The sequence below is a fragment of the Rhinatrema bivittatum genome, chromosome 4, assembly GCF_901001135.1.
Source record: "Rhinatrema bivittatum chromosome 4, aRhiBiv1.1, whole genome shotgun sequence".
NCBI lineage: Eukaryota > Metazoa > Chordata > Amphibia > Gymnophiona > Rhinatrematidae > Rhinatrema > Rhinatrema bivittatum.
The window spans coordinates 473,568,197-473,584,952 of NC_042618.1; the positions used below are offsets into that span (position 1 = coordinate 473,568,197).

General features: G+C 46.1%; 1 protein-coding gene across 3 annotated transcripts in view; it reads left to right on the forward strand.

The window, feature by feature from the left end:
* VWF (von Willebrand factor) overlaps positions 1 to 16,756 on the forward strand; it is a 259,921-nt gene that overhangs the window by 145,639 nt on the left and 97,526 nt on the right. For all 3 annotated transcript variants that reach the window (XM_029597268.1, XM_029597267.1, XM_029597266.1), the window contains exons 28-30: positions 5,742 to 7,177; positions 8,506 to 8,625; positions 14,659 to 14,802. In XM_029597268.1, the coding sequence (XP_029453128.1) occupies positions 5,742 to 7,177; positions 8,506 to 8,625; positions 14,659 to 14,802 (1,700 nt within the window). The remainder of the gene's footprint in view (positions 1 to 5,741; positions 7,178 to 8,505; positions 8,626 to 14,658; positions 14,803 to 16,756) is intronic.

Consider the following 16,756-nt stretch of genomic DNA (forward strand, 5'->3'; position numbering starts at 1 on the left):
TATCGACTTTGCTTTGCCTGACCATGCTTCAGCCTATCTCCAGACCCAGACCTCCGCTACGCCTGACCACGCTTCAGCCTATCTCCAGACCCAAACCTCTGGTACGCCTGACCACGCTACTGCCTATCTCCACACCCAGACCTCTGGTACGCCTGACCACGCTACTGCTTATCTCCAGACCCAGACCTCCGCTACACCTGACCACGTTTCAGCCTATCTCCACACCCAGACCTCTGCTACGCCTGACCACGCTACTGCCTATCTCCAGACCCAGACCTCTGCTACGCCTGACCACGCTACTGCCTATCTCCAGACCCAGACCTCTGCTATGCCTGACCACGCTACTGCCTATCTCCAGACCCAGACCTCTACTACACCTGACTACGCTACTACCTATCTCCAGACCCAGCCTTTGCTATGTCTGACTATGCTACTGCCTATCTCCAGACCCAGACCTCTGCTACGCCTGACTACGTTACTGCCTATCTTGAGACCCAGACCTCTGCTACGCCTGACTACGTTACTGCCTATCTCGAGACCCAGATCTCTGCTACGCCTGACTATGCTACTGCCTATCTCCAGACCCAGACCTCTGCTACGCCTGACTACACTACTGCCTATCTCCAGACCCAGACCTCTGCTACGCCGGACTACGCTTCTGCCTATCTCCAGACCCAGACCTTTGCTATGTCTGACTACACTACAGCCTATCTACAGACCTTGATCATTGCTTTGATTGATTCTTGCTATTGACTTCCCCGAGATCAGATCTCAGCATTGCTTGCCACGACCTCCGCTTTGCTGCCGGCCCTGATCCAAGCCTGTCATTGACGCCTCTCCTAGCCTACTCCCTGGATGTGGACTTATTAGGCTCTGGCCTACCTTTGCTCAAGCGCCCTCAGCCAACCTCAGTTCCATTGGTGCCCGAATTCCAGATCCTTACCAAGTCCAGAGTAGGACTATGCCACCTATTGTCTGTCTCTGGGCTGAACCAACCACTCTTGCTAACCAACCTCGAGGCCCACCTAAGTCCTGCTGGCCCCAGCAACCAAAGGCTCAACTCGCTGGGAACGAGGGCTGGTATAGGTGAAGCTCCAGCGGCCTCTGCTTATCAGCCCACTCCACCTGCCGACTGTGGGTTGCGTCAACCCCACCTCGCCCCAAGGGTCCACCTTAGACGCAACACAAATAATATTAAAACAAGGGGACCCTCCATGAAACTAAGAACCAACAGATTTAAAACATAATGCTAAAGTACTTAGTCACTCAGCGCACTCTCAAGCTGTGGAATCTGTTGCCAGAGGATGTGGTCAAGGTGACGAGCACAACGGGGTTTAAGAGATTTGGACAAAATGTCCATATTGCATTATTACTAAGTAGAGTAAAGAAATGTCCATATTGCATTATTACCAAGTAGAGTAAAGAAATGCATCACTATTCCCGGGGGTGAATAACAAGAAATAGATCTTTATGGCATCTGCCAGCTGGCTACTTTGACCGGGACCAATGATTTTTGGAAACAGGATGCTGGACAGGATGCTGGGCTCCATCGACCTTGGTCTAACCCAGCATGGCATATCTTATGTTATAAGTTTCCCAGGAATGGATCCAGTTCACGTTCCTATACAATATTATTATGACTCCCCTTTGCAAATGATTGGGGGAGATGGGTGTTTGTTTCTACTTTTTTGTCATCCCTGTTGAGTCACACAAATTAGAAGAACAATCTTCGATCCATCAATGTCTCTCCAAAATTTCTGTTGCGCATCCAGGCTGTGTTGGTGCCATGACTGGGCCTACTCACCTTGCGCTCTCGTCTACCAGCTCCGGCTCCCCGTCTCTAGCTGCTGCGCCCAGCTCCCATCGTGCTCCCAGGCATCCCCAGGCCCGTCGGGGCCTTCCGGCTCTCAGCGCTCCTCATGCCGGGGCTCGGCATCCTCCATGGCGTTGGCCCCGCCCCTAGACGCATGGGATCCCGATCTGCAGCACCAGGAGATGACGTCAAGTAACCTTGGTATAAAAGGCTAGGCTCTTCCCCTAGAGCCTCGCCTTGGCAATTGGGTCGACACCTCGTTTGCCTGTTCCTTGTTCCTGTGCCTGGTCCTGCTTGTTCCAGTGTCCTGCTTGTTCCAGTGTTCCCGTGTTCCAGCGTTCCTGTGTTCCAGCATCTCCGTGTTCCTGTGTTCCCGTGGTTTTCCAGCGTCTGTCTTGTTCCTGCTCCTCATTCCCTGGTAGTACCCTTCAGACTGATTCTCGATACTAAACTCTGCTTGCCTGACTACAACTGACCGCTGCCTGGACCCAACCTTTGCCTGCTTTCTGACCATGATTGACCACTGCCTGGAACCGACCTCTGCCTGCCTGACCAAGTTGACCGCCACCTGGAACTGACCCTCGCTTGCCTTGACTACGCTCAGACTGTCTTGGAACTTATCCTTGCTTTGGCTGACCACTTCTGGACGGATACCCTGGCTTTGACGCTTGTGCTTCACTTGGACACTCTCTTCTTGAATTCCGTGACCACCAGACCGATCTGCTTGGACTCTGCCCGCGGCCTTCATCCGACCAGACCCACAGGCGCTGCCTTTTCTGCTCGGAGAACCGTGTCGAGGAGATTTCCCTCCTGATTTCCCTCCTGATCCTGAAACGATCAACTGGTAATCCCTACTTCAACTGGCAATCCCTGAAACTCACCCAGTGGGGCCCTCGATGCCAAGCCCAGTGTTTACTGCAAGTATCTCCATCTATATCAGTCTTAAGTTCTACAACCCTTCTCGGGTTACCTGCTCCGTACATGGAATTTAAAGACGTGTTCTCCAAACAGAACGCCGATGTCCTGCCTCCACTCCGGAAATTCAGTTGCCCCATAGAACTGTTATCTGATGCCACACCAGCCAAGGGCAGAACCTACCCTCTTTCACTCCCAGAGACATAAGCGATGTCGGCATACATGAAAAAAGGTTTAGCCAAAGGGTTCATAAGACCCTCTACCTCCCTGGCAGGTGCCGGGTTCTTCTTTGTAAAGAAAAAGGGTGGCAGTCTGAGACCATGCATAGACTACAGAGGTTTGAATGCAGTAACCCGTAAGAACCGGTACCCACTGCCATTTATCAGTGAACTTTTCGACCACCTGTAGGGCATGCAAATCTTTACTAAACTAGATCTACATGGAGCATATAACCTAGTATGGATTCAACCTGAAGACATCTGGAAGACCGCCTTCAACACAAGAGATGGACACTACGAATACGTAGTAATGCCCTTCGGGCTATGCAATGCCCCTGCAGTCTTACAGCGGCTAATGAATGAGATTTTCCGGGATCTTTTGTACTCATTCGTCATAGTGTATCTGTACGATATACTAATCTTCTCCAAAGATCTGAAGTCTCACCGTTCCCACATTCAAACAGACCTCCAGCATCTCAGAGACCACCATCTCTATGCTAAATTGGAGAAGTGCCTTTTTGAGCAACCCAGTCTCCCATTCCTGGGCTACATCATCTCTAACCATGAGTTCACAATGGACCCCGACAAACTCCAGGGTATTCGAGATTGGCCTCAACTAGTGGGTCTCCGAGCCCTACAAAGATTCCTTGGGTTTACAAATTACTATCGAAACTTCATCGCCAATTACTCCATGCTGGCCGCTCCACTCACTGCTATGACGAGGAAAGGCCTCGAGTGTGGAGCCCCAAGGCCCAAGCAGCATTCCATGCCTTGAAAGAGGCCTTCTGCACTGGCCCGTGTTTAAGTCACCTGGATCCAAATCGCCCCTTCATAGTTGAAGTCGATGCATCTGTTATTGGAGCAGGAGTGGTCTTAAGTCAGTACTCCACCAAGGGAACCCTGGTTCCATGTTCCTTCTATTCACATAAGTTCACTCCCACAGAATGAAATTATGCCATAGGGGACCGTGAACTCCTGGCAGTGAAACTTGCTCTCCAGGAATGGCGTCCCTGGCTTGAAGGGGTACAACACAGGTTCACGATATATACCGACCATAAAAATCTGAAGCACCTAAAAGAGGCCCAGTTACTTAACCCGAGACAAGCCCGCTAGGCTCTATTCTTTGCACGCTTCAACTTCGAGCTCCGCTATCGCCCAGCGGTAAAAGCAATAGCCTAAAGCTGCCAGAAGATTCAAATTACATGGATCAGTCTTTTGCAAGCCCTCTTTCCATTGGTGTGGGCGTGATCTGCATTGCACACTTTTGGAGGGCTGTTTTCAAATTACAAAAGTGTGCCCTCAGCAGAAAGTCCCGTATGACGCTGCTTAAAAATATACACAGTTTGATCAACTGTGTCAACCTTATTTCCAGAAAATAGGATATCAAGGTTAGACAAAATAAAGGCTAAAGATGTATTTTACTGCCTGCAAAATTAATTAGTTCGAATTGCTTGCCTGTTCTCTTCTATGAGACTCAGGATGGGATAGCACAAGCACATGTGCTGGACCCTATTTTAAAAATAATAATTTTATCATAGACACAAATATGGGCTTTCCCATTTGAAAGTGGATCCCTTACTGTATAAACCCGGACAAGTCACTTTAGTACCCAATGCCTTAGTTTTCCAGGTTGTAATTAGGTAATAATGATAATAGGAACGAAATATTATTCTTTCTTCCTTCTCTGCCTTTGGAAGGTGTCATATCCATTGAGCAGCAATTGATAGGGTTTCTGAGGTATTATCATTGCAGAGCACGTTATGATCATATTTGCATGGGAGATTATTGCAATCATAATTAGAATAATAAGAAAGTGTAGTGCACGCCAGATAGGTGTATCTGGCTAATGTAACTAGCCGCTCAGCAGCTCAACGCTGGGCAAACTGCTGGGCAAAGTGGTGAAACGGGTCATGGTGTGGACGCGCCCCCATTTTAAAATACCCTGACTTACGCGGTAGGAACGGGATTTACACACCTAGGTGTGTGCTCACTTAAAATGAGGTGCACGTGTGCGTGCGTTCAGGCTACTTTATAACATGTGCACATATGTGCGTGTAAGTGCACCTGCACCAAACTCTGCCTGTGCCGCAGCTTGAAAGTTGCCATCCCCGAGTCTTTGATTTGCAGGATTCCTAGAAGGAGCTCTGGTGCGTGGCCTCCAGCTGAGGTCTATCGCTGCAATTACTGGGCTAAGTGATATAAAATAGGGAGAAAAATCTTGGCTAGTGGGAAATGAAAGTTTGTAGCACTTTAGCTCAACAGAGGATTTTTTTCTGATGGAGCTGCAAACCCATAGGGACAGGAGGAAATGCTTGGGTGAAATACACGGATACTTCATCCTGCTTTTTTAGTTTCTGTATAGCAGTTACAGCCTACAATAGGAGCTTTAAAATGTGGGCTACTTTTGGGATAGATTTTGTGATTGGTTGGGCTGTAAAAATGTTTGGCATCTGGTGCTTAGCTCTGGTTTTAAGCACTAGGCACCTAACTAAGGAGCCTAAATCTAGGTAAAGGAATAACGGGCCTAAGTTTTAGGGCTCTACATTTAGACGTGCAGATTTTTCAAATATTGGCCTCCTAATGACTTCTGTTGGTTTCAGTTGATGCCTGTGTGTTACAGAGTGAGGTCGTTAAAACATTTTGGGTAGCTGCAGCGGAGCCCTGGCCATGGGAACCTTGTACTGGATCTGTGACTTGTCTGTTTACCATAGCTGGCCATGACCAACTGCAACATTGCCTAGTGTGGCACTATTTGGCCATGTTTAATGTGTGCTCTGCTATTTTGTGTCTTCCAGTCACTGTGAAGGGAATAGGCTGCTATGTGAAACCTGTGTGATACCTGCAACACTGCTTCCAACTCCTGCCGCCACAGAACTGCCATTAAGCCCCACTCCAGAAGAAATTGACAACGTGCCGTCCGACAAGTACTACTGCAGCAAAATGATGGATCTTGCGTTTCTGGTGGATGGTTCCTCCAAACTATCAGAGAACGAGTTTGAGACCGTGAAGACCTTTATTGTCAGCATGATGGAGAAGCTTCATATTTCACAAAAACGGATCCGCGTGGCCGTTATCCAGTACCATTCAGGTTCACATCTCTACTTTGCCTTCCAAGATCATAAAAAAATAGATGAGCTGATACGGATTGTCCAGGGCATGAAGTACACTGGCAGTCAGTCTGCTCTCACCAACGAGGGGCTCAAGTATGCTGCCCACTATGTTTTTGGGAAGGCTAAAAGAGAAAATGCAGCCAAAATAGCCATCCTACTGACCGCCAGTGCATCTCCACGTAGCATTAAGCCTATTCTGCCACTCGTGGCAAAGCATAAAGTCACAGTGATATCAGTAGGCCTGGGGCCCTATATCAGCAAAGAACAAATCAATCTGATTACAAGTCAGTCTCCCAAAAACAAGGCCTACATATTGGATAATGTGTATGAGCTATTGGGCCAAAGAGATGAGATCATTAATTATCTGTGTGATCTTGTGCCCACTGAATCTCCTGTGGCATTGAGACCTGCCACCCAAAGGCCCACCACTACTTTAACCCCGGGGCTGAAGAAAAAGACAGCTCCACACACGTTTGGAAGGCCAAATGCAAGTGTCCCTACGCACCTGCAACCTACGACATGGACTAGCAGTAAGGTGCTTGATATTGTGATCTGCTTTGAAGGCTCTGATAAGGTAGGGGAGGAGAACTTCAACAAAACCAAGACATTTATTGAAAATACAATTGAAAAACTGGATGTTAGGGAGGAAAGCATCCATATTACCATCATACAGTACTCCTACACCGTAACTGTGGAGTACGAGTTCACTGAAACACAATCAAAGGAAAACATTATCCAGCGGGTGAGGGAGCTCCAGTACAGAGGAGGAAATGCCACCAACACAGGACAAGCCCTCAAGTATATCAGTGAGCACACTTTCTCTACCAGCACTGGCAGCAGGGATCAAGTGCCACATTTAGTGTACATGGTAACAAGCAACCCAGCCAGCGACATTATCAACAAAGTTTCAGAGGACATAGACATCGTACCTATCGGTGTAGGCCAAAATGTAAACACCTATGAGCTCGAACTAATAAGTCAACGAACCCCTATACTGATAGACGACTATGACAAGCTTATCAAGATCCCTGATTTGGTGCTTCAGACGTGCTGCTCCTCCGACCATATTCCTACAACCGAGAAGATTATGACAACCCCGGAAACATTACCCATCATGACAGGTACACGCTTAATTCTTTTTAGTGTTGTCAGATGGTGCAAGAATTCAGTGAGAAGATCATGTTTATGCACTTTGGGTTTCACATTTTGCACATAAGCACAATTTTGTTTTCTAGAACGGAAGGTTAACGAGATGTGGGTGATGGCTTTGTATTGGACTAACAGGTAGCAGAGATCTTCATGGGAAAAACGTCACTTTCTTTTGATGTTTTGCTTTTTAATACTTTTGTGTCTCATTTGATTTGCTTTGTTTCATTTATTTTATTTCAAGCAAATGAAGCAAACCAGAATAAACATCAAATGAAATGATTAAAAAAACAAAACAGCAAAGCAAGAAAAGAACAAAACAAAAGAGAAACTCAAAAGGAAGCAAAGGGGTTGGGTTCCCCGCTTTGCCCATTAACGTCGCCCAACCCCCCACCACTTTCAGCACAGCCAAAATAAAAACATGACCCCCCCCCCAGATCTTCCCTTATGCCTCCGTCCTCCCCAGACCCATCTTACTCGATCCATGGGTTCCAAAAAGTTGAAATGGGGGGGGGGGGGGGGAGGATCCCCGGTCCCACCTGCCTGGCTGGATCCCATTTTTACAAAATGATGGAGGCCCGCCCTGAGCCTCGTACCATTCCGGCATCATCAACCACCTCAGGGATCACTGGCCTGCTGACATAGAAAAGAATAATAACAATTCTGACAGTGTCCATCGTGGAGGGTGTTACTTCTTTAAAATCCTCAATTTCGTCATCCTAGAAAGCCTGCTTAACCTTGATTTAATCTGGACCATGACATCAGGTTTCGGAGGGCTTGACATTATTCCACCAGCTATATTAGATCTTTCTATATTAAGAGTACATATTAATGGTTACATATTTAAGTAGAAAACCATAGGTCCATCTAACATGATCCTTCTTCCAAACACCTTCTTTGTCACCTTAAGATAATATTAATTGTAAGATATATGAGATAATTAACTTCATGATCCCTTCCTGACACACAATAATCACATCCAAGCAGCAGACGTGAAAATAATATAATAAAATGATCAATCATGTCCATTCTATAAACATCTATCAGATCATAATGTGCTGTTCTGTTGATGTCCTCATTTGTAAAGATATTAATCAGGGAGGTGTAATAGAAAGGAATATTGCAGAAAGCATGTTACAGAGAGAAGCCAATTTCTCTGCCCTTTGGTGGGACTGGGAGCAGTGTGACGGGAGAGTCTTGCACTGGACACCTCCAGCCCCGTGCTTGTTCTTGTTCACGCCTTGGGTGAAAGGTTAACGCCTGAGCACACCTGCTAATCTGCGGTGCACTTTAATTCCCGCAGTGCCGTGCAGCAAGCCAATGGACATAATACTTATTCTGGACGGAAGCTCAAATATCAAGGCAGCTCAGTTTGAAGAAATGAAGACGTTTGCAAAGGCCTTCATAGAAAAAGCCGATATTGGTAAGCGAATCTCCTCGGTGGGATGGAGTGGAATTTAAGGAGAGCCCTGCGGTTGACCTTGAGCAACAGTGGTTTGTTTTTGATGTCTGATAGTTTTAACATGCAGATATTTCCCAGTTTAAAAAAGCTTAAAAGTGGAAAAACACTCAGATGAAATAAGTAAAAAATATAGAAAAGTAAAAAAAAAGTACCCAGATTTTAATGATTGGGTATTAAACCCTTGCCACATTGTTTCCTTTATCCCCCTTTCCCCTTGATACTTATAAATAAATTTCCTTGCTGCCGCATTAGTACAAAAATAAAGTCATCATTTTGTTATGTAGACAGCCCTGCACATAACAGGTGTCCTTATTTCCAAACTAGGTTTAAATAAAGGAGAGTAAGTGACTTGTGCAAAGTTACACACTGAATGCAGGAAAGGGGATTTGAACTGAGGTGCCCGGGTTCAGACCTCTCTGTTCTAATCAATGGGCACTCGTAAAAATGTGGGCCACCCTAAGAATTAGGAACAGATACTTGTATGTACTGCTTATCTGCACTTTGGAACCGAGCACTTCTGAAAAATGCAAAGCATCCTCTCCTTTTTCTGATGGCAGTTAGTAATCACTAAAGTAGTGAATTTTCAAAAGTTGCACGCATAGAAAAAACACGTGCATACGTAAAATGACATATACACAAGTACGTGCTATTTTAGAAACCACAGCATACCCGGATACATCGGAGACTGTGAGTAACTTTGTGCTTGTAAAAAAAAAAAAATGGGTAGGCTAGGGGCATTCCAAGGAGGGAGGGTCACCAGTTACGCTCATAATTTGCTATTTTACAACCTGCCAAAGTGATGCGCAAATGCCTTTTGCTTACGTATATTTACTTCTGCTCAATATCTGGTGCAAGTAACCGTAAACATCTTAAAAGTGATAAAATGACTGGATGGGGGTCTGAATGAAATGGGGGACCAGGCTGAAGAGCCAGGAGGATCTTCATGAGCTGCAGAAGGACTGGATGAACTGGTAGACTGAATGGTAAAACTGGTTATTTCATTGCTGTGCATGTTATAAAATACCTGGCATGCATGTAAAAGCAGACTTATGGAAGGGGGTTAATGTGTCTAAATAATGTGAGTAAAATCTATTCATGTATCGCTTCAAAATTAGAAGTACAATACAGGCTTATATATTTGTGCACCCTTGTCTGGCTAAATACCAACATATCTGGCTAAGTAGTGTCTTTGCTGCTACTTAGGCGGACAAGTTTGAACTTATCCAGATAAATAGGACTTTTCTTTTAGACTTATCCGGCTATCTTACATACGCGGATAAGTCTGAAACGTGCTAATTAGACAGACAAGTAGCACTTTTTAGACTTGTCTGCTTGAATGTCACTACTTAGCCACATGAATCGGGACTTATCCTGATAAGTGCCACTACTTTTCCAGATAAGTCTGAACTTGCCCGGCTCCCAGGTATTACATACGCGAGCATGAATGTGTGTATATCTACTTGTATTTTATAACTTACGTATATCATTTCCATGCAGTAGAAAATGATCATGTGCCAATATGCATGTGGGGTAACATGAGCAGTTTTGAAAATTATCTTTCCTGGGGGGATACATTTTCAAAGGCTTGTGTGCAGTAAAACTGTTACCCTACATCAGTAAGTTCCATGTGAGAAGGTGAGTTTTCAGCTTGCACGTACTCTCCTAACATGCACTGGCTTGCAGGCAGACAAAGCATTGGTTGCTTTCACCTTAGGGGTGCATTATAGAATCTACGTGGATGACATCCAGCTATGCTTGCCGGGTATTATGGATGAGGCTTTTGCTTCTGACTCCCTTACCAGATGCCTTGGGGTAGGGAATAGTTGGATGAAATGCAGGCAATTACTTTTGAACCTCCAGAAATCTGAAATTCTTTGTTTTGGTCACTCCCCTCCTCCAGAAGACGTAACTCAGGAGGGAATCTTTCTTTACACTTACTATCTGATCTCGTGATTTGGGGATCCATTTGATTTCCTCTCTGATCTTGAAAAATCAGATTAAAGTAGTTGCTAAACCTGCTTTTTGCATACTTAAGAATTCATTCACTAAAGCTTTTTCCATATTCTATGTTTATGGAAATAAAGCTTGGACAGTAACTTTCGAACGGGCGTGCAGGCACACATACATGCATGTGTGGGCACTTGGCCACATATGCAGCAATTTTATATCCTGTGCGCACATGCACACGTATGTTATAAAATAGCCTGGCATGGGTACGTGTGCTTCCAATTTTACAAGTGTGTGTGCACAGCCACGAAATGTTGGCTTTGAGCCACGCAAGTGAGGGAATTTTATCATAGGCGTGCGTTCGTGCCACGACCAGTTTCACCAGTTCATCCGCCAGTTTGTCCAGTCTACAGATAGGTCCTCCCAACCCTCCCTGGTTCTCTAGCCTGCACGACCCCGGTTAACCCAGATCCCTCATAGATGCCTGGAAATAGTTCTATTGAGACTTACACCTCCTCCATAGCAGAAGTATATTTACACTCAAATGTACCTGGGGCGTGCCCAGGCACCCTAGCTACTTGTGCACACATCGCTTGACTCCGCCCCAGAACACCCGTGCTTCTTCCATGCCCCGCCCACATTTTGCCTTCCCCCCTCCCCTCGGATGCAAGATATTCGTGCATCAGGACTTGTGTGGGTAAGTGGACAGCTTATAAGTTCGAGTGGTCACACGTGTGTGCTACATGCACGCACATCCTCCCGATTTGGCTTAGAAAACTCACCTTTTAGTAAATACGACCCTTGGAATGGTGAGGTTTTAAAATGTATTTTGCACTTAGCTGATTTTTCTCAGGATGAAGACCTCTGCAGCACACTGACCAGGAATTCATTCTCAAATGCTGGTTTTATTTAGAAAACACATAACATTTCCTGACTTGTACTGCCGCAGGCTTAACACTAACTCACAGTTGGACAAGGCTAATTTACAGACCGGGTCTTTACATAGAAAGTCCATGACTTGAAACAAGACTTCTGTTTAAAGATAAGGCTCAAGACATTTAGACGTAGCAGCATAGCATAACAGCAAAATACATCAAGGCAAGAACCTGCTTGGTGCAGGTTACCCCCATGTTTCTGGGGCAGTAACTGCTGCTTCTTGTAGGTTACCCCCATGTTTCTCTTAAGGGTAGTAACTGCCATTCTGTGCAAATTACCCTCATGTTTCTGTTAAGGTTAGAAACTGCTGCTCCTTGCAGGTTACCCCCATATTTCTGTTGAGGGTAGTAACTGCCACTCTGTGCAGGTCACCCCCATGTTTCTGTTAAGGTTAGAAACTGCTGCTCCTTGCAGGTTACCCCCATATTTCTGTTAAGGGTAATAACTGCCGCTCCGTGCAGGTTACCCCCATGTTTCTGTTAAGGGTAGTAACTGCCGCTCTGTGCAGATTACTCCCACATTTCTGTTAAGGGTAGAAACTGCCGTTCCGTGCAGGTTACCCCATGTTACTGTTAAGGGTAGTAACTGCCACTCCGTGCAGGTTACCCCCATGTTTCTGTTAAGGTTAGAAACTGCTGCTCCTTGCAGGTTACCCTCATGTTAAGGGTAGTAACTGCCGCTCTGTGCAGGTTACCCCCATGTTTCTGTTGAGGGTAGTAAATGCCGCTCCGTGCAGGTTACCCCCATGTTTCTGTTAAGGGTAGTAACTGCCGCTCTGTGCAGGTTACCCCCATGTTTCTGTTGAGGGTAGTAAATGCCGCTCCGTTCAGGTTACCCCCATGTTTCTGTTGAGGGTAGTAAATGCCGCTCCGTGCAGGTTACCCCCATGTTTCTGTTAAGGGTAGTAACTGCCGTTCCGTGCTGGTTACCCCCATGTTACTGTTAAGGGTAGTAACTGCCGCTCTGTGGACATTACCCCCATATTTCTGTTAAGGGTAGTAACTGCCACTCCGTGCAGGTTACCCCCATGTTTCTGTTAAGTTTAGAAACTGCTGCTCCTTGCAGGTTACCCCCATGTTTCTGTTGAGGGTAGTAACTGCCGCTCCGTGCAGGTTACCCCCATGTTTCTGTTAAGGGTAGTAACTGCGCTCTGTGCAGGTTACCCCCATGTTTCTGTTAAGGGTGGTAACTGCCGCTCTGTGGACATTACTCCCATATTTCTGTTAAGGGTAGTAACTGCCACTTCGTGCAGGTCACCCCCATGTTTCTGTTAAGGTTAGAAACTGCCGCTCCTTGCAGGTTAGTTACTCCCATGTTTCTGTTAAGGGTAGTAACTGCCGCTCCGTGCAGGTTACCCCATGTTTCTGTTAAGGGTAGTAACTGCCGTTCCGTGCAGGTTACCCCCATGTTACTGTTAAGGGTAGTAACTGCCGCTCTGTGCAGGTTACCCCCATGTTACTGGTAAGGGTAGGAACTGCTGCTCTGTGCATGTTTCACCCTGAACTCTTTTTATTATTTCCAGCCTCTAGGGATCTGCAGTGTTTATCCCATGGCCTTTTGGATTCATTATGGCTCTCCCTACATTTATAGCAAGAAGGGCCCTGTGGAGGTACGGGGGACGCAGGATTTAAATTTTTAGTTTAATTTATTAGGATTCTTTCTATACTGCAGTTTCACGTTAATATCAAAGCAGTTTACAAATAAATGCTGGCAAGGCTAGGGGTTTTTCAGCAGGGAATGGCTCTTCCTTGCCTTTTTTTCCCCTCCTTTTCACTTGTATGTTTATTTCATTTCTAGTAAATAAAATAAACTAAAATAAACATCAGAGAAAATGAAACACATTTTTTTCTATAAATACCCCTAGTATCTATATACCATAGCCCTAGTGTGTTTATATATATATATATATATATATATATATATATATATATATATATATATATATATATATATATATATACACACACACACACACACACACCAAAAGATAACTTGACATATATCAAGTTGTATTTTGGTCAGGTAAGGTGCAAAGTAGTTCTCTATGTGATCTTGTCATAGAGTTTAAGATGCAATATATAATGAGTTAGCACTGGCTGTCTGCTGCTAGCATTCCATGCCAGCATGTAATGGCACTGTAGAGATGGAAAGTGGTGTTGGCATGTAGAGATGTGAAGTGGTGATGTTGCTATAGAAATGGGAAGTGGTGATGGCGTGTAGAGTTGAGAAGTGGTGATGGTGCTGTAGAGATGGGAAGTGGTGATGGCGTGTAGAGTTGAGAAGTGGTGATGGTGCTGTAGAGATGGGAAGTATTGATGGTGCTGTAGAGATGGGAAGTACTGATGGTGCTGTAGAGATGGGAAGCCATGACTGCGTGTAGAGCTGGGAAGCGGTGATGGCGTGTAGAGGTGAGAAGTGGTGATGGTGCTGTAGAGATGGGAAGTGGTGACGGCATGTAGAGATGGGAAGTACTGATGGTGCTGTAGAGATGGGAAGCCATGACTGCGTGTAGAGCTGGGAAGCGGTGATGGCGTGTAGAGGTGAGAAGTGGTGATGGTGCTGTAGAGATGGGAAGTGGTGACGGCATGTAGAGATGGGAAGTACTGATGGTGCTGTAGAGTTGGGAAGCCATGACTGCGTGTAGAGCTGGGAAGCGGTGATGGTGTGTAGAGGTGAGAAGTGGTGAGAAGTGGTGATGGTGCTGTAGAAATGGGAAGTGGTGATGGTGTGTAGAGATGGGAAGTGGTGATGACGTGTAGAGGTGAGAAGTGGTGATGGCGTGTAGAGGTGAGAAGTGGTGACTGCATGTAGAGATGGGAAGTGGTGACAGGATGAGAGATGGGAAGTATTGATTGTGCTATAGAGATGGGAAGCGGTGATGGCGTGTAGAGGTGAGAAGTGGTGATGGCGTGTAGAGGTGAGAAGCGGTGATGGCGTGTAGAGGTGAGAAGCGGTGATGGCGTGTAGAGGTGAGAAGTGGTGATGGCGTGTAGAGGTGAGAAGTGGTGAAGGCACTACTTTGCTAGGTGTCACTGAAACAGGTGCTTCGCAGATGTCAGTCAAGTTAAGGTGATGGCCTTTCAGTCGTGTGTTTAATTTCTTCTCCAACAGGCAACACAACCACTCAAGTGGCAGTCCTCCAGTATGGAAGGACAAACACCTTGGAAATTTCTTGGATAGATCCGCAAGAGAAGGAGAGTCTTCTGAGGGCTGTTGATGTAATTCAGAAAAGAGAGGACGGTCCAAGCAAAATAGGTGAGTGTCCCACTGAGTTCAGAAAAGAGCCCTTCTCTGTCCAGGTGCCAAGACAGAAACAAGCTGGGCTGGGATGGGTTTAGGATTTTACTGCCTCAAGGCACTTTGGTGCTTCTAACCCCCTACCTCGACCAAGGGTCTGATTCAGGGTAGCAGAAGGCTGTTCTCTGCTGAATGAGATTTAACAGAACTGGAAGGCAGCAAATCTTAACCCATAAATGTTTCCCGCCCTAGGCACAGACAGAATGGGCGCCTTTTGACAAATCCAGGTCTGATCCTAGGGTGACTAAAATAAATCTGCTCTTCCAATGCCAGACATCAGATGTCCTTTCAGATTGCGTAAACTACTCCCTTCTTATTTAAATAAAATAAATTGCAAACAGACCTGGCATATCACTTTCTACATCATGAAACCCTGAATCAGGTACAGGCAGGAGTGGGCCAGGGGCTGCCAGGACACATCAGTAAGTAACAGAAGTCCCCCAACAGCAGAAGAAGAGGCATTTATCCAAATCCAAGATTTAGAGGAGAAAATTGCTCGTGTATTTCACATCCTTTTCTGCTTCCTTGAGAGCTTGGGAACTGCAGAGCATTTTTTCTTGTCTTTGTCATGAAGTTTGAGGCAATTTGTGCCTCTTGAGGGGACTGGTGGTCCCTATCTTTTGTTCTAGAAAAGGTGAAGACAAATCCTCGTCCTAACTCCCTTTGCATACCTCGGGCCTGGCCCGTGTGATCTGAAATGCTCCTGTACTACGATGACGTCTTTGTATCATTCTCATGCTGGCTCCATAGAAGGCAGCCCAGGCCTGCTGGTTTTTCATCTCTGGGCTCTTACTGCAGAAGAAAGTCAACCCTCACCCTCTCCTTCTGCGAATGCGTCCTCCATAGATTGCTCTGACTAACGCCTACATGAAAACTCTTTACGTGCTGAACTTTTGGAAGTCATTCTGGGTGGGTGTAAAATATGGTAAATACATAAGTAGCCCTAAGAGCCTCAATAAGCCCTGTGTGGAGCACCCCCAGCAGGACTGGGGCTGCACCCTCTTTGAGGCCAGCATCTTACCAGAGCGCTGGGTCGCACAGCGATGACACAAACTACCCTCCACCAAAACCTCAACACACTGGGGCCCTCCGGCCTCTAACTCCTGCACGTTTCCTCACAGACGGGGGTAAGGAATGGCATCATGTGACTCTTTATAATCCTCTTGGAGAAATCCAGATATGCAGCATACTGAGGTGATAACGAGGGGGACTCTCTTCTAATGGAGGTATCAGCCTTACAGAGAGGATGGGTTCAGGGCTGCCCAGATCTGTCCAGGTAAGCCCACAGCCAGTTGGGTTCCCAGGGTACCCAGAATCAATACGCAGGAGCTCGATTTGCACATACTCGGTCTCCAATATATGCAAAGGCCTCTCATGCACATTCATCGTGCCGACGCTGAAAGCGAGACTGGCTGTGGGGGGTGAGTAGGGCAGGACAGGTTTGGGAAGCCCCATGTTCTCCATAGCCGCATACGGTAATCCTTCTGATTTGCAATGTATCTGGCTGGCCACTGGATGGCACTGTTGCTTTGTCCACATTAAAGGTGCTTTCATTTCTTTAACCCCTTTAATGCAGACAGGATTCCAAAGCGTTTTACAGTCACACTTCAGAAGCGCACATACAGCCACCTCTGGGTGCTTTTATCTGTGGCACACTTCCCAAGAGAAGAGGAAAGAGAGAAAAACCTATTTTCTTTTTTTTAATTCCCCACTTGCATCTTTGGATCTGAGGCAGCGGGATGAATTAACATGTCCAGTTTGCTATTAGTATTATTACTCTGAGGAGTGTGATGGTTATTATGATGGTGGAAGCAATAGGATGGTGGCTGCTGCCTTGACTTGCCCTTTAATGTAGCCGTAGGCATTAAGGGGCCGATGCACTCCGACGCGGGTTAAAAAATAGGCGCTAATC